Genomic DNA, 18,600 nt, shown 5'->3' with positions numbered 1-18,600 from the left:
AAAAAAAAAGTTCATCCTCCAGCCCAGGCGTGGTCGTGGAGGAGCAGAGGTGAAATCCATAAATCCATGGGCGCAGGCAGCAGCCCTCTGCTCAGCGGCTCATGCGCACTCGGCCACGCACCCCAGCTGTAGAGCCCTGCGGTGGGCCCATGCTTGGCGCTGCACTTTCTCGGCTGTGCGCTGCTGGAGCTGGGCTCCCTTTGCAGGCATAAATCATTAGTCAGCGAATGAAAAGGTATTCCCAGACTCAATCTTGGAAGTCTCTTATCTGTGTGTATTAACTGAACAATATATTTTCTAGCTGCCCGTGGTTACCTGGATACTCAATTCCTGAAATACATCTCATTTGCTGCTTGATGCTTTTGTCCTTTTATGCATCTTCTAGTTAGAATGCACCCTCCTCCAAAATCTATGTATCTTACTTATGGATGCTTATAGACCAGCCCTCGTGGTCCAGTTTTAACTCCAGCATATCATGAAAAGGATTTTTTATAAAGGAAGCGCATCTCACCAGAGAGAAGCCTCCTCTTGTACGCTTCCCCTGCCCCGCCCCTGGATGTGATGCTACCCTACTCCCAGCGAGGTCGGCCCCTGCCTGCAGACGCTGGCCTGGCCTGGCACTGGGCGGCAGGAGGCAAGGAAGAAACGTACGGCAGAGGAGAGCCCCTGGTGTGATGGGGCCTGAAACAGGGATGGACCAAGATACGTGTTTGCCTCACGCAGGTTAAGATCAAGGCACCCCCTCCACAGTATCACTTTAAAGATGTGTATTCGGGATTTATAGAGAAATGCGGAGGTGAAATTGTACATCTTTGAAAACTCCCCACTAGGTTAACTCCTCTCCCAGGTCTCTCTTCTCAGCCCTACCCCCCCGCCCCGGGATTCCTTTTCTTTCTCCTCCAGAGTCTCTGCCTTCCCTCATGGCCTCTCAACCTCCCTCCCCTTCCTCCGCAGAATAATTTAGGTCTCTCCAAGCTTCTGTCTCCAAACTTGCACACCCCCCACCCGCTGCTTAATACTGCTGCAAGTATGTCAAAAGCCATTAATGCCGAAGATGAATGTTTCATTTGTGCTTAGCAAACAAAAGATACCACAGTTACCAGGATTCGCTCTCCTTAGAGGGTAGCATGAACTGAAAATAACTTTCTTTTCCTCATCACGTGTTCATATTCAAGATAAAGAGTTTACTATGTGCATTAAAGAGATCTCTCTCTCCTCTCTCTCTTAAAACATCCTGCCCATTTTGTAAAGAGTCATTAGTGAAAAGCTACATCAACTGGCACCAAATGTGTAGATTATTCCAGCGATGTTTTAACATCCCTTGTTGACCCCTCAACACAGCTCTCCTGGGAAGCCTACAGTGCTGCCAGGGCTGCTGTCATGAGGCAGGAAGATGTCAGGGAGGGAGACAAGCTGGTGATGACTGCCTCCTTAGGAAGTCAGAGCCCAACACTAGGGCATTTGGAGTCCAGCTGGACCAATGCTCTCTGAAGGGCCAGAGAAGGTTCCCTGTATATTCCTTGTCACCATTTGAGTCTGAGAGTGGACCTTAGCACTGAGGAAGTGAGCAGTTTGAAGGGGCTCTTCTTCAGAAACTTGACCTTGTTGATAAGCTCCATATGCAACTTGAGATATGTGCTCCTAGTCATTTGCAAAAGTAAGTAGTGGTCACTCCAAATCTTAGAAGAATATCCTGAGTTTTTGATCAGATGATCTTGAGTGGGAATGTTTTGATCGTCTAGTTTTAGTACTTTCAAAAAAAAATTAATTTCTTAAAAATCACAGGTTCATTAAAATGCAAACACTTTTAGTAAGACAGTGTTTGAGGGCCCAAACCTCATTTTTTTTTCTTAACTCCTTTTCTAAGAAATGTTGAAAGATTTCATAGAAATTTTATAAAGATAGAGTCCTTTGGACTTTATGTAAATCAAAGCATAAACTCTCATTTTCTCAGAAAAATTCAACCCCGTAAAATGGATTAACACAGGGAGTTCTCATTGTGGTGCAGTGGAAATGAATCTGACTAGTATCCATGAGGATGCAGGTTCAATCCCTGGCCTTGCTTAGTGGGTAGGGGATCCAGCATTGCTGGGAGCCGTGGTCATAGATGTGGCTCGGACCCCTCGTGACCGTGGCTGTGGTGGAGGCCAGCAGCTACAGCTCCGATTCAACACCTAGCCTGGGAACTTCATATGTCTCAGGTGTAGCCCTAAAAACAAGGAAAATAAAATATAAAATAAAATAAAATAAAATAAAATAAAGGATTAACACATCACCAGGCTATCTCCAGAACTCATCAAGATGGGTGGAGAGTATCGGGAAGAGCTATTGCTCAGCTCAGCCTCTCAGTCTGATCTCAACTCCGTTTAAAGTCTGCTTTCCTCTTTCCTTCCTTAGGAGATGGGAGAACATTACTCTTTCTTTGGTTTGAACAATTTTCTTTTCTCTCTCTTTATGGCACTGGTCTGCCTTCTGCTGTTTGCACAGACCGTGGTTGATCTGGTTGAGCCTTTATTCGCACCCAAACACCTGGGCATCTAAATGATCCAGCTTCATTAAGATAGAGTTATAAGCCAGATTTTTGGCCTTTTGTGTTTGAACACCTTTAGCATCCTCTTGTTTTTGTAGTTTAGGGATGGGGAAGGGTCTTTACAGCTAAGATCTTACTAATTTTCCCAGAATATTTTTGATATGTGTATTTCACATTAAAAAAATAAATTTGACCTTCAATACCATCTAATGCATCATCACCTCCACTGGGTAACTGGCAAGTTGGCTGCACCTGTTTTCTTGCAAACTGCCTGCATTAACCTGGCCTCACTTGACTGAGTATAGACGAATAATCAGAGAAAGAAAATGAAATTACAAATCATGTAACCTAAAAGTTCAAACTCAGATAAAATAAACAAGCCCCAGTTGAATACTCTTCGACTATCCTAACAGAAAACACATGCACATTCAGTAAATGTTTTTTTAAGACCAAGCTTGCAATGGACCAAACTATCTTAATTTTGGCAAGGAGTAGTATGATGAACTTCTGATAAAAATCTGGAGTTTAGATTTAAAAAAAAAAAAGCTCAAAATAATTGTCTTTAAAAGAAATTCTGCAGAAAGATGATTATGTCTATCAGAAGCTCATCACTGATATTAGTAAAAATACTTCTGTGAAATACTGGATTTTTTTTCAATTCCTTCAGACAACTTTTCCAAGTAAATGAAGCATGTTTTTTTTTTTCTCTCCCTCTCTTGAATAAAACTTTTATCTGGATTTCATTTTGGATGGACCATTTCAGTGTCAACATATACACAATGATACACACATACATGCTTTGGCAACTGAGAGACATGAGTTGCAAACACTTCTGTAGATAGCCCTACTATGACATTTTGCTATCTAAGCATTTACTGTAACAACTTACATAAGATTTGTTTTACCTGGAATTCATTACCTGAATCAAAAATCTCATTATGGTGAATTCACACAAAACAAAACATTGAAATTGCTGGTACATCCAGGCCAGGAGAGGGAGACTGTCACATGTCTGGCCCAGCTGTGCTCCCAATAGGCTTGATTGTGCATTAGTGCTCTCAGCCAGCTTACCATGTTACCGAGTGGAATGTCTTCTAAGAAAGTGAAGCCTATGAATAACCTTAGTGAATCCAAGAGGCCTAAAAAGCCCCTATATGCAAAGAAAAAGAATGGTTAAGCATGTTGAGAGAGATGAACTAACATAAAGTGGTCATGCTCATGTCCCTAAAGTAGTTTCAATGCATGAGAAAATACAGAAAAACTTCTGAAAGTATGATGAAATCTTGGGAAAGACTCTGGTGTTTTGGGTTTAAAATACTTTATGAAATGGAGAAATTCTTTGCAAATGGTTATATGTGTTTGAATGATATTAGTTAAAATTGATAGAGTTTTTTAAGAGCTGGGAAAGCATTACTGTTTTTTTTCCATTTCAAATAATGAATGATAGGTTTTCCCTCTTCAAAATTCTGCTGTCCAGCATACTTTTAGCAATAGATTGGATTTTTGTGTGTGTTTGTTTTTCTATAGAAATTGTTCGAGGATGTCTAATTCTTTTTTAATGACTTTTATTTTTTCCACTAAGTTGGTTTATAGTGTCCTGTCAATTTCTATTGTATAGCAAAGTGACCCAGTCACACATGTATATACATTCTTTTTCTCACATTTTCCTCCATCATGCTCCATCACAAGTGACTGGATATAGTTCCCTGTGCTATACAGCAGGACCTCGTTGCTTATCCATCCCAAATGCAATAGTTTGCATCTATTAACCCCAGATTCCCAGTCCATCCCACTACCTCCCCCTCTCCTTTGGCAACCACAAGTCTTTTCTCCAAGTCCATGAGTTTCTTCTCTGTGGAAAGGATTGTTTGTGCCATGTATTAGATTCCAGATATAAGTGATATCATATTGTATTTGTCTTTCTCTTTCTGACTTATTTCACTTAGTATGAGAGTCTCTAATTCCATCCATGGTGCTGCAAATGGCATTATTTTGTTCTTTTTTATGGCTGAGTAGTATTCTATTGTGTATATTTACCACATCTTCTTGATCCATTCACCTGTCAATGGACATTTAGGTTGTTTCCATGTCTTGGCTATTGTGAATAATGCTGCAATGAACTTGCAGGTGCCTAAAAGTTTTTCCGGAAAAATACCTGAGAGTGGAATTTCTGGGTCATGTGGTAGTTCTTTTTTTTGGTCTTTTGAGGGCCTCACCTGGCATATGGAGTTTCCCAGGCTAGGGGTCTAATCGGAGCTACAGCTGCTGGCCTACACCACAGCCACAGCAACGCCAGATCCGAGCCATGTCTACCACCTACATCACAGCTCACAGCAACGCCAGATATTTAACCCACTGAGTGAGGCCAGGGATCGAACCCAAAACCTCATGGTTCCTAGTCGGATTCATTTCCACTGTGCCACGTAGGGAACTCCATATGGTAGTTCTATATTTAGTTTTCTGAGGTACTGCCATACTGATTTCCATAGTGGTTGTACCAATTTACATTCCCACCAACAGTATAGGAGTGTTCCCTTTTCTCCACACCCTCTCCAGCATTTGTTATTTGTTGACTTGTTAATGATGGCCATTCTAATTCTATGATGTGTAAAAAGTTCAAGAATATCCTTGGAACTTTCTCTCCTATATTTCAAATTGTGTAATCACTAAATTTGTTTATTCCTAAATTATTGACATAGAAGCAGACTAGAGCTCATTTATAATTTTACTTTTAGTACCACTTTATACTTAACCTATATAATACTGTGATTTGAATTTATTCCTTTTGATGCTAATTTGATGTTATATAACCTAAAATAAATCCCTTAAACTGCGAACTTCATTTTCCTCAGTTAACTACCACAGCAGGTTCTGAATATAAATATTTAATGAGGTATCACATTATTTTAAAAAAAAGGATTTATTTGTTTCTCAGGTAGTATCATTATAATAGAAGGTGAAACAAATTATTAATAATGAAATAGTAATAGATTTGAACTCATTCTGTTAGCCAAGGGCTCTTCTGAATGCTGGGTTAATCATTTAACCTTCACCACAAACCATTGATATTGGTACTGTTGTTATCCCCATTTGACAAGTGAAGAAACTGAGGCACAGCATTTCAGTCACACAGCTAGTAAGCAGTAGAGCCAAGATTATGAATCTAGACAGCCTGGCCCAGGCCCTGTGCTCCTAACTACTGTGGGGACTCTCCAGTAGCTTATCTGGAGCTATGGGGATTTGCCAAGTTAGGTGTCAGGACTTAGCATTCCTAAATCTCTTCTTGCTAAACTGGAATCTTGTAAACTACAACTCTGGGTCCTTCAGGACTGAGTAGGTGGAGAAATGGCTTGCTGGGCTTGGAGATGCCTGTTGGGAATGTTTAAAAGATAACTGGAAAAGAGAGGATTGAGTTGGTTCCCAACCCATTAGCGTTCTAGGGGTAGGGGATGGGAACTGAACCTTTTCATACAATTTCATACGTCATCTTAACATTTAAGATTTCGTAGGTCATCTTATGGATGGTGTCCAGTGAGAAACCATTCCTGGTGGCACTTACAGACATGCCAGTTAAGGATAAAAGAGGTCAGGGTTAGAGCTCCACCCCAGACAAGTCAGATGTCTATTTGGCTACCAGGAAGCTCAGTCTGGAGTGATATTTTTCAGCCTTTTTTCCTTTATCACTATACTAAGGAGTCTTTTTAGCCATTTCTGTCTTGTTCACCACCCCCACCTCCTAACAATGAAATTTTAATGCCACAAATACATTCTATGGTTTGTCTATATAGGTACTCACTATATACTGTATATATAGAAAGGAAGTTTTTCATCCCCTAAGAACCAATTTTTGTTCCCTTGGAGCAGTGTCAGCCCACTGAGAATGTGTAGTCTAGAGGCACCAATACACTGAAAGGTGTGAATAAACCCAGGGTGTGAGGATGGGCTTCAATGCATGGACTTGAAGGGGGCTAATGGGCTTCAAGATTAAAGGGCCCACCAAGCACATGGTGGTACCCAAGGGAGTCAGGAAAAGAGATTTTTTTAATTATGTGAGGTCAGGCATTCTTTGACCTGGGGTCACCATCCTCACCTCCCCAGATGCCACCCAGAATCTGATAAAGATATTCTCTTCTTACTATAATCTTCACTTAACTCTTGCCTCATTCTTCCCTCCACTGCCCTAAGTACAGTCACCACGTAGTCTGAAATGCCATTGTGTCGTGATAGTTTGTATCATTTCAGGGTGTGTGACTTGAATTTTTTTTTTTTGGTCTTTTTTTAGTGCCGCACCCATGGCATATGGAGGTTCCCAGGCTAGAATCAGAGCTGCCGCCGCTGGCCTACACCACAGCCACAGCCATGAGGGATCTGAGCAGCGTCTGCAACCTACACTGCAGCTCACGGCAATGCTGGATCCTTAACCCACCTAAGCGAGGCCAGGGATTGAACCTGTGTTGAATTTTTTGTTTTATTTAGAGACCAGGTTCCCAAGAAGCTTGCTTTAAATTCTTTTGGAGTTCAGAGAAATGGCTACTATTCCAATTTGTAAGAAATGGGTAATGAAAATGCTTTAACTAAACGCTGTTGTGTGCTCACTTGAGATCTCCTAGTTCCAAAAGAGCAAACCTTAGAAAGAATCAAGCAGCAAATGGTATTCCAGATAAAGAGCAAACTAGCTGTCCCAGTTCCTCACAAAGCAGCTCATTTTCTCCTACCTGCTCCCTTAGCCTGTAACCTAATGCTGTCTAGGAGGAAATAACTAACACTGGATAAACATCCTGCCAACTTTTTCTCATTCAGATATCTCTTTTCTTGAGATTTTGCTGCCTCAGTGACTTTATTCTGAACTCTGTAACCCAGCACACATCTGAAAAGCCCTAATTAACCTTAAATATCCTCATCTAATGACCTCCTAGAAGGCATGATAAAGAAAGCAAGGTGCCCCAATATTTTTCTTCTCCACAAATGAGCTATGATTATTCAACAGGTAAAAGCAATTTTAGAACAAAAAGGATGGTGAAGAGAACTCCTACCCAGGTTATGAGAAAGGCAGGCCACCAGATTATTGTTTAAAGATTTGAAAGTACCAGGAGGCCAACCAGAGAAATCGATCCCAAGAACTCGGATAGCTGGTTGGCAAAGAATATAACCTTACACTTATGGCAGTGGGTGTCAAACCTGGGTGCTGAAAGAATCACCTGGGGAATTTTTCAAAGTTCCATTTTCAACTCCCACCCCAGCGATTCTGACTCGGTGGGTCTTGGGTGGGATCCTGGGCGCTGGTGTTTTTTAGAAGCTGCCCCAGGGGATGCTGAAGTGCATCCCAGGTCGAGAATCTCTGCTTTCCATTACAAAGTGTTTTCGCATGCATTATGTAGGGTTCTGTATACATAAAGAGAGGAAATAGAAACATTTTTAATGGTATTTGATTGTATAGGAAAGAAGAAGATTCAAGAGTGGTAATTATGAAGATGAAGGGATTGCATAAAAGTAAATTTCCGAAAGTTGGAGGGAAAAAGCCTCACCTTTGTAGGGCTAAAATTAGAGATGACGGAGTTCCCGTCGTGGCACAGTGGTTGACGAATCCGACTAGTGAACCATGAGGTTGCGGGTTTGATCCCTGCCCTTGCTCAGTGGGTTAACGATACAGCGTTGCCGTGAGCTGTGGTGTAGGTTGCAGCCGCGGCTCAGATCCCGCTTTGCCGTGGCTCTGGCATAGGCCGGTGGCTGCAGCTCGGATTGGACCCCCAGCCTGGGAACTCCATATGCCTCAAGAGCGGCCCAAGAAAATGGCAAAAAAAAGACAAAAATAAAATAAAATTAGAGATGACATCAATCCAGGGTGTGTAGAACATTAAAAAGGGGCCTGTAGGAATTCCCATCCTGGCTCAGCGGAAACAAATCTAACATCCATTAGATTACAGGTTCTTTCCCTGGCCTTGTTCAGTGGGTTAAGGATCTGGCCTTGTTGTGAGCGATGGTGTAGGTCGCAGACGTGGCTCAGATCTGGTGTTGCTGTGGCTGTGATGTAGGCCAGTGGCTACAGCTCTGTTTCAACCCCTTGCCTGGGAATCTCCATATGCTGTGGGTGCAGCCCTTTAAAAAAAAAAAGACAAAAAAGGGGTCTGTATGTCCATATTTCCTGCTCTGCATGGAGTATTCTTGAGATGACAACAAAATTCTCTATCTAGAGAAATCTGAAAATAGCCATCCAATATTTGATGACTATCATTTTCTAAAACCTTATTTAGTCCACTCCATAAATGAGAAATATTAAAGAAATAAAACGTCTGTTTCTAGTCAAAAAGTGTGTTAGAAAGTATATATTGTAAAGAACAGACTCGTAGTTGCCAAGGGGGAGGGGTGAGGTGGGGGACAGATGGATTGGAAGTTTGGGATTAGCAGATGCAAACTATTATATATAGAATGGATAAATAGCAACGTCCTGCTGTATATAGCACAGGAACTATATGTAGTATGCTGTGATAAACCATAACGGAAAAGAATGTGAAGCAGAATATATTTATATCTGAATCACTTTGCTGTACAGCAGAAATTAACAATGTACATCAACTGTACTTGAATAAAATAAATTTTAAAAAAGAAAAAATCATGTTAATATTTCCGTGTACATCTTGGGGCTGTGCACATGATCTGCATGTGTCAGTAGACACTGTGCCTCGGCAGTGATCCTTACAGCTTTTGGATGGCTATAATTAATAATTCTGAAGGTACAAGTGGCAAATAACAACCTTGGATGTAGCTGAAGGACAACGTGGAGCCAACCCTGTGTTCTTAGATTAAGGGGTAGTAGAAGTCAAGTTGCTCTGAGGCAGAAAAAACGTAAGTTGGGATCAGAAAGTAGGATACTGCCTTTTGAGATTTTTGAAGTAGGTGATGACAAAGCTTAGCCTGTCTCTAAGAGAGTGAGTAGCATATACTGTCAACTGCCATGGAGGCTAGACGGTGGTTTACCATGTCAACCAATAAGATGGAGAGGAACAGTACTTCAGATGCAGGAAAGAAAATCTTCCAGACCCTCAATATTTAAGATAAGGAATTTCAGTTAATCACTCCTTCTTCCCTCTGGCGTCTAGCTTACAGAGAGTGACTAATAACAACAATAGTTCAGCACTTACTATGTGTCAGCATTGTTCCAATCACTTTGCATGCATTCCAATATTCACAATTTTTGTGACAATTGAGACAATCGTGCCCATCTTACAAATGAAGAAACTGAGACATAGGGTAATCGGCTTGTCCGATACAGGTTATAGATGCTGGTAGATGAGTTGGGATGAGAGACTATTTTACGGATGCTGTCAGCAAAAGAAAGTGCATAGAGTCTGGGAAGGGGCCTGCCTGTCCACATACCTCACACACCAACAGATACCAGGCTACATAGAGGAGCCTGGTGAGAGAAGAGGCCAAAATAATGCACTGGAGCCATATTGAAGAGAGTCCTAAACGCCAGTGTCCAGAGTTTGAACCCGATCTGGAAAGGAGGAGGAAAATGACATCATCAGCACTGTAGCTCGAGATGATGGTCTTTTGAATATAAACAGATTGGGAAGAGGCTGAACTAAGAGGAAAAGTTAGAGTTCTTTCGGTCGTGACTATAGGACAGGCACTGAGGGAGCTGGTAGTTGGAGGTTAAAGGAAGAGACATGTTTGATGTCTGTTGTAAAAGTCACATGCGAAGTTTTGCCAAAGGTTGGACGAAGAGGGTAAGGGAGAGGGAAGGATTTAAATAAAATCCACGGTTGGAAGTCTAGGTAACTGAGTGAACTACTGGCAGAATTTCAGGAGAGGCACTTTGTAGGGGTGACAGGGACAGCGTGAGAAGCTGGACTTTGAAAATCTGTATATTGTTGGGTGAGCAGGCAGGCATGGTGGAAGACCCCAGCAGGAAGCTGGAAACGTGAGTCTGGAACTTAGAAGAGTCTGGGCTAGAAATGAAACTTGTGGTGTCGTCTGCATCATGGTGCTGTGGTAAAAACTTGGGAAGTGGATGAAATCTCTGAGGGTGGGGAAAAGAAGGAGTAAAGACCCTTGGAAAATGTTTAAATTTGGGGACAAGCAGGAGGAAGAGGAGCCAGCAAAGGAGGCCAAAGGAGAGTGATAACTGACGGTTTCGAACACCTAAAGGCATACATCATGGATCACAAGGGAATAGAAGTTTCCGGAAAAGAGCTGACCTAGCAACCCCCCAGAGAAACCAAGAAGAATAAAGTCAAGTGGAGTTGTTGATTCAAAGGTTATAAGGGCCCAGAGTGGCAATCGAAGGATAGGAGGGGCCTCTGACAGGAAGGAGGGAGTAGATGGGGAAAGACAAAGGCCACGGGACTGGCCTCTGTTTCAAGAACTGGACGATGAGGAGGAAAGATCAGACAGTCACTGAAGGGGTCAGACATGTAATGGAAAGTGCTGTGTTTTGTTCTTAAGATAGAGAGGACCGGTGTTCCTGCTATGGCTGTGGTGCCGTGGGTTAACGATCAGGCTTGTCTCTGCAGCAGCACCAGTTCCACCCCCAGCCCAGTGCAGTGGGTCCAGAGTCAAGGGTCCAGCGTTGCTGCAGCCATGGTGTAAGTTGCCGCTGAGACTCAGATTCAGTCCGTGGACTGGAACTTCCATATGCTGTGAGTGCTGCCAAAAAAAGAAAACAAACAAACAAACAAACAAAGATAGAGAGGACCACTTCAATCTGTTTTAAACACAGGTTGAAGAGCCATAGAGGTGAGTGAAGATGCATTGGTGTTGCCAGGTAGTAGCAGCAAAAATACATTCCATGGCAGAAATCACTGCAAGATGAAATCTGAGACTGTTTTCTAACCTTACCATAAAACAAGCCAGAACTCCCTGCGCTGCTGTCTCTACCAACGCCACACAGCAACTGTCTCAGAGAACAAGGCAAGGAACAATGGAGCAGGGGTTTTCCACCTCTTCTGTGGGAGAGGCATGCATTTAATCCATACATCCCAGGGCAGAGGAGAAGTTGTCCTAAGACAGTTTCTAAAGAGTAAAATAACTTCTTTCAGGTGTAAGGAGAAGCAGAAACTTTGATAATAAATCTGGGGTATAAAATATTTTCTTTTGATAAGTACTATTTGTACATTGTATAACTAGTCATTATTCTATGTGCAGGGTTGGGGGAATTTTTATCTTTTTTTGGAAAGGAAATAGTTTAATGCATATAAGTCCCTGAATGTTAATCTTCTCACTCTGTGAGTAAGGTCCAAAGCTTCCTGGAAAAAAATAAGTAGAAAGGCAAAAATATTGATAGTGGCTAATGCGTGATTGCTGACTTTGTCTGCTGGAGACCTAGGTAGGACAACTGCTATAAAACAGTCAGCAAACAACCAGCTCTATTATCCTATCCTTTCCTGTCAAGGGGAGGGTCATGGGCAGCGCTGGGCACTGGACATCAGGATGGCACCGGGAGCCAAGAGAGAAAAAGGGATTCTGAGTTCCCAGGGAACGTGCACGCCCTCCTGCTTCTGTGGGATGGATGAGCCAGGTGCTATGTGTGTCCCTGTGTATTCACAACTAGTCCCTGAGGCCACATTGCTGTCGCATCACTGCACAATCCTCAGACAAGGAGAAAAGCCTCAGAAGTTGTTAGCACGTCTCCCTCTGGACATGAAACTGGGCTCAGCACCAAAAAGAGAATACCTGAGGGGATTTGTGCTCCTGCATGCTCAGATAATGTCTGTTCCCCATACCCAGGGAAGAACTGAGTACCATGCATACCTTGCACTATGTTACACACTCCATCCCTAACATCTGGGCCGCTGATAGAACCTAAAAAGAAGAGAGAACTGGCTGTTCTCCATCGACACATAATGTATTCATAATAAATCTCTGGGTGAGGAGGTACGACAATCTCTTATTTCTGTGCAGCCTGAGGAAGCAGAGCTTTCGGCAAGCATCCAGTGAGTGTCATTAACAGAGACAACCAGTATGGAAAATCCAGGGGGACTCGCTCCACATTTTTATTAGCAATGGCAATTTTTTTTTACCTGAAATATATGCTAGTAATTTTCTTGCTTGCAAAATTCACTTTGCCTAAAGATGAATAAATATGCTCTTTCTTGATAGTTTCTGAATGCCCTCCATGTTCTAGAGATGACATAAAAAAAAGCATCACTTGTCACCCTTTCTGTCCTCTTTTTTGCTGTATTTCTGAGAAGATAAAATGGTAAAGCAATCCCATATTGATTTATTTTCAAGAAATTGGAAATAATAAAATGTAAAATAGTAGAGTTGTATAAAATCTACTATTATGTTAAATAGTATTGATATTAACATAATAGTATTATGTTAAATAATATTGATATTATTTATATACTAACATAAATCTACTATGTTATGTATAAAATGCCTACTCTAAAAGTTGGTTTAGATGTTCCTGTCGTGGCTCAGAGGTTAATGAACCTGACTAGTATCCATGAGGATGTGGATTCAATGCCTGGCCTCGCTCATGGGTTAAGGATTGGGCATTGCTGTGAGCCGTGGTGTAGGTTGCAGACACAGCTCGGATACCAAGCTGCAATGGCTGTGGCATAGACCAGTTGGTGTGGGTCCAATTCGACCCCTAGCCTAGGAACTTCCATATCCAGCCCTAAATAAAAAGCAAAATAAAGGTAACTGGTGACAGTCAAGAATATTCTATCTGAATATAAGAATTGGGATTCTCGGAGTTCCCATCATGGCGCAGTGGTTAATGAATCCGACGGGGAACCATGAGGTTGCGGGTTCGATCCCTGCCCTTGCTCAGTGGGTTAAGGATCTGGCGTTGCCATGAGCTGTGGTGTGGGTTGCAGACTCGGTTCAGATCCCGAGTTGCTGTGGCTCTGGCGTAGGCCTGTGGCTACAGCTCTGATTCGACCCCTAGCCTGGGAACCTCCATATACCTCAGGAGCGGCCCAAGAAAAGGCAAAAAAGACAAAAAAAAAAAAAGAATTGAGTTTCTCATGCAGGTGGTAGTAGTTAAGAACAAGGTTGGTAGTGTCAGAGCAAAGCATTTTCCTCTGAGATTTTGCTTGCAAAGTGCAGGCATCTGTGCAGAGCTCCCAGCGACAGAGCCAGTCACCAAGCCAAACAAATAATGGCTGACACTAGAAGAAACCAATGACAAAATGAAAGATAACTGTTAAAGGTAATTTTTACCTTAAGGTACTACTGAAACGTTTTCTCTCTATAGTTTAGAAGTAAGTCTCTCATGGTCCCTTACTTTATAACGATAAGATCATCTCAGTGTCTAGGAGGGTCTCTACCCTCTTTAGGGCAAAGAAATACAACATGCATTTGATCAATTAACAGCAGATTTGGCTTATTAAGAGATGGGTTCAAAAAGAGGGATGTATAACTCACTTATGTTGAGCTCTTCAAAATGTTTATCTGATCCGTCAAGAAATCATTCCTACTGACCCATTTTCACCATAGCAAAAGAGTATATTCAAAAGTGTAAAGAGGCAGTTTTTTAAAAATCCTGGAGTTCCCATTGTGGCTTAGCTAGTGGTAACGAACCCAGCTAGTATCCATGAGGACACAGATTCAATCCCTGACCTCACGCAGTGGGTTAAAGATCCGGTGTTGCCATGAGCTGCAGTGTAGATCTATCGAAGATGCAGCTCAGATCCCACGTTGCTGTGACTGTGGTGTAGATGGTGGCTACAGCTCCAGTTTGACCTCTGGGATCTTCCATATACCATGGGTATGTCTCTAAAATAAAAAAAAAAAAAAAAAAATCCTGCCTTACATTGAATTTAAATGGCTGTCCCAGCATCACTGAGATAGAGACAGGGTTTTCCTATCTTTTGTTCCAATGCCTGCGTGAATTGAGCAGCTGTGCCACCATTAGGCATGCTTCTCTGAGGGACACTTAAGCAACCTCTGGTTTGCCTGTATTATGAATAATGTTTCGGTGAGCATCTTTATTTTTCCAAACATTAGGTTAATTCTTCAGAATAGCTTTCCTGAAATTACTAGATCAAATAGCATGAATATTTTAAAACTCCTCTTTCCAAACCTATTTCTAAATAGCTTTCCAAAAGGGTACTTATTAATTTACCTTACACTAGCAATGTATGAAGTTGTAGTTTTACCTCAGGCTTAACAAGCTGCGAATAAGATTACATTACTTTTATTTGTGTTTATTTCGTGGCTAGCAAGCTTGAAAAGTTTTGCAAGTATTTGTTCACAATATGTGTGTGTGCATATGTGTGTGCTTGGTTCTTAATTCTTGTTGTTTTCTCATCAATTGGCTTATCCTTCCCAGCTCGTCTCACTCACTCTCCTCATCTTCATTGCTTTGTATAGGCTCCCATGATTCATTCAGCTACTGGGTAGACGAAAAGTCCCCAGTGGGGCCTGACCAAACCCCAGCTATCAAACGCCTGGCCAGGATCTCCTTGGTGAAGAAGCTCATGAAGAAATGGTCCGTGACTCAGAACCTGACATTCCGCGAACAGCTGGACGCTGGGATCCGCTACTTTGACCTGCGTGTGTCTTCCAAGCCCGGGGATGCTGACCAGGAAATCTACTTCATTCATGGGCTTTTTGGCATCAGGGTCTGGGACGGGCTGATGGAGATTGACTCGTTCCTCACACAGCACCCCCAAGAGATTGTTTTCCTGGATTTCAACCACTTCTATGCCATGGATGAGGCCCATCACCAACGCCTGATTCTCCGGATCCAGGAGGCTTTCGGAAACAAGCTGTGCTCAGCCTGCAGTGTGGAGAGTATGACGCTGCAGACACTGTGGGAGAAGAGGTGCCAGGTAGGAGGGACAGGGGTAAGCTTCGGAGGGCAAGAACGGAAGTCTTTCTGCTTTTTCTGTGTCACTAGCTCTGAGACAGCTCCCTCCAAGGTTCTCAGGCTAGAGGGCACAGGTTGGCATAATAGGCTCCGTACACTGGATCTTGGGCTCCAGGACAGCCCCAAGGGCTCCCGTAGGCACCATTGAACTAGGATTAACACTTACTAAATATTTATGACTTGTGTGGCAACCTTTTGAGCATCTGAGTTGACTTTGAGTGGCGTGGCCAGAACCAGCCCAAGGTAGAGTTGGGAAGTAGGCCTGTTGGCCAGTACCATTTGTCTATCTCCCATAGAGTTTTTTCACCTGCCTTTAACTCAATGTCAGATAATTCCTGTCAAATATTGATTGATAAGTTAAAGTATTAGCTGATAGAGGCACAGAAAGTGATTCATATCAGTGGTGTTAACATTATAAAAGGCCATCATCACAGAGTTTGGGGCAGCAGGGCAGATGGAGTTAAGGAGAGCAGGACCCATGAAAGGATGCAGGCTAGTAAGAGCAGCCCCAAGTTGAAAAGAGCCCAAACCTGGACCCATGAAAAGGAAAAGGAGTGACAGCCTCAGGTAAATTCTTCTCTGGTCCCAGAGAATGGTAGATAGTGGGAGAGAAGAGCTTCAGAAATGGTCAGCCTCCAGTTTAGTCTCTCTTTAAAAAAGAAAAAGGAATTCCCATCAGGACAGTGGAAATGAATCTGACTAGGAACCATGAGGTTTCGGGTTTGATCCGTAGCCTCACTCAGCAGGTTAAAAATCCGGCATTGAAGTGAGCTGTGATGTAGGTTGCAGACACAGTTCAGATCCTGCCTTGCTGTGGCTGTGGTGTAGGCCAGCAGCTGTAGCTCTGATTCGACCCCTAGCCTGGGAACCTTCAGATGCTGCAGGTGCAGCCAGACAAAAGCCAAAAAAAAAAGGAAAAAAAGAAAAGAAGTATCTTTCATTCCCAGTTGCTCCCTTACTCACAGATATATTAAGCATCTTAAAGAAGTAGTTATTTTTGAACTGAAGAAAAAACATTTAATTAGAAACCAATTAAAGTAATCATTCTGATATATATTGAACACCAAGTATGTGCCAAGCTCCATTCTAAGCACTTGGGATAAATCAGTAAACAGAACAAAGATCCTTTCCTTAATGGAGATTTCATTCAGGTGGAGGAAGAGAGATTATAGATAATAAATATGATAAACATATTGTATGTGATATAATGTTAGAAAATAATAAGAGCAATGGAAAAAGAAAGTCAAGCACAGTAAAGTCAAGAACCAGGGTTCTATGGGTTAAAGGGTTGGTCTCAGTTTTAAAGAGGTTGATCAGGGAAGCCCTCATTGAAAAGAGGACACTTGAGGAAGCTAATCTATTGGAGGAAGAACTTCCCCAGCAGATGAACCTGCCAGAGCAGAGCCCCAAAGCAGAAGGGTGCCTGACATCTTTGAGGAGAAGCAGGGGCTCTACGGCTGGAGAGCAGAGCAGCGGAGGAGGTCAGATAGATGATGAATGATCGTGGGGACCTTGAAGGTGCTGTGAGTCTTGGCTTTTCCCCTGAGGGAGGAGGATGCTGCAAGCGTTCTGAGCACAGGGTGCTGTGACCTGACCTAGGTTTTGATGGGATCCCTCTGGTTACTAAGAAGAGAACTGGAGTGGGGTCAGCGCATGAGGGAGGGAAACCACTACTTGAGGAGACTCTAGTGGGAAGTGGTCAGATTCTGAGCCTGTCAGGAGTTGGAACTGACAGGGTTTCCTAACTGTTGGCCTTGGGAGGATTCGAGGACGATCCATGTATGGCCTGAGTAATGGCAATCTCTAGGTTGTTTTGCACACTCATAAAAGTGTTCAAGTTCTTTGATTCTACGAAGATCAATGGGCTTTTTTTTTTTTTTTTTTTTTTTGCTTTTTAGGGCCGCACTCGTGTCATATGGAGTCTCCCAGGCTAGGGGTCCAATAGGAGCTGTAGCCTTTGGCCTACACCATAGCCATAGCAATGCAGGATCTGAACTGTATCTGTACCTACACCACAGCTCAAGGCAATGCCGGATCCTTAACCCACTGAGCGAGGCCAGGGATCGAACCCAAAACCTCATGGTTCCTAGTCGGATTCGTTGACCACTAGGCCACAACAGGAACTCCTAAGCTATTTTTCTTGACTAAAACTTTTGTAAGTGATGTTTTGCCAACTACTTAATCATATCTCTCCCCTGAGTCTAAGTTTATATCTGTTCAGAGTCACATGTCAGATTTGGAGGGATTTTTTTTTCCCCAGTGAAATCTCTCCCACACAATATTAAATAATACTGATAACAACAACAATAATAGATGAGATAAAGGAGGCAAGGGAGTGATTAAGTGACTTGCCCAAGAGAACAGCATCATGAGTGGCAAGGCCGGGATTCGGTCACAGGCTGTTGGGTTCTCCAGAGTTCCCACAGCTTTTAATGTTCTCCCAGGGCTGTTCACACACTGTGATGATTTTCACAACTAGTGTCATAACTTGTGCGAATACAAATACTTTCTCTTTATTCATGAGCCCCTATTCGGAGAGTCTCAGAGGGTCAGCAGAACGGGAGACAGGGAGGATCTGTGAGAGGGCTTTTGAATACCAGGATTCGTGTCAGGTAAATTTGAGTACAGCTAGATTCATAAGTGGATGCCTGTTAGACAGTTTTTTGGTTTTGTTTTGTTTTGTTTCTTTTTTAGGGCTGTACCCGCAGCATATGGAAGTTCCCAGACTAGGGTTAAATCAGAGCTGCAGCTGTAGGCCTATGTCACAGCAACACTAGATCAGAGCTGCATCTGTGACCTACACTGCAGCTCATGACAACACTAGATCTTTAACCCACTGAGCGAGGCCAGGGATCAAACCTGCATCCTCATGGGTACTAGTTGGATTTGTAACCAGCTGAGCCACAACAGGAACTCCATAAATATAGTTTCATACTTGTGTACAGATAGTTATTCTGGTTGGGCTGCCATATTGCGTAATTAGAAATTTGCCATATTGCAAATTTAGGAATTGGCAAGAGAAACAGGTAGTTTCAGGAGTAATGAATTAGATGGTCCATGAATTTCTTGCAGGAGAGTGAAGCTCTATTATAGTTTTCAAGTATGGGCTTGTCTGTATCATTCTACTACACATACTCCTAAAATTATGAAAGACACTGTGATGACATATCAGAAAAAGGAAGCATGTCATCAATTTGAATCCTAGTATTCCCCTGTTCCCTTTCCTTTCCCAAAGTCTTCGCTGCCATGC

General features: G+C 42.6%; 1 protein-coding gene across 1 annotated transcript in view; it reads left to right on the top strand.

Moving 5' to 3' along the window:
* The window catches only part of PLCXD2 (phosphatidylinositol specific phospholipase C X domain containing 2), a 50,359-nt gene that overhangs the window by 19,476 nt on the left and 12,283 nt on the right, over positions 1 to 18,600 (top strand). The window contains exon 2 of the mRNA XM_047792793.1: positions 14,852 to 15,312. Coding sequence (XP_047648749.1) covers positions 14,852 to 15,312 — 461 coding nt within the window. The remainder of the gene's footprint in view (positions 1 to 14,851; positions 15,313 to 18,600) is intronic.

Source organism: Phacochoerus africanus, chromosome 1 (assembly GCF_016906955.1).
Source record: "Phacochoerus africanus isolate WHEZ1 chromosome 1, ROS_Pafr_v1, whole genome shotgun sequence".
Classification (NCBI taxonomy): Eukaryota; Metazoa; Chordata; class Mammalia; order Artiodactyla; family Suidae; genus Phacochoerus; species Phacochoerus africanus.
The sequence above is the reverse complement of the archived record's forward strand: the minus strand, read 5'-3'. Positions and strand labels throughout refer to the sequence as shown.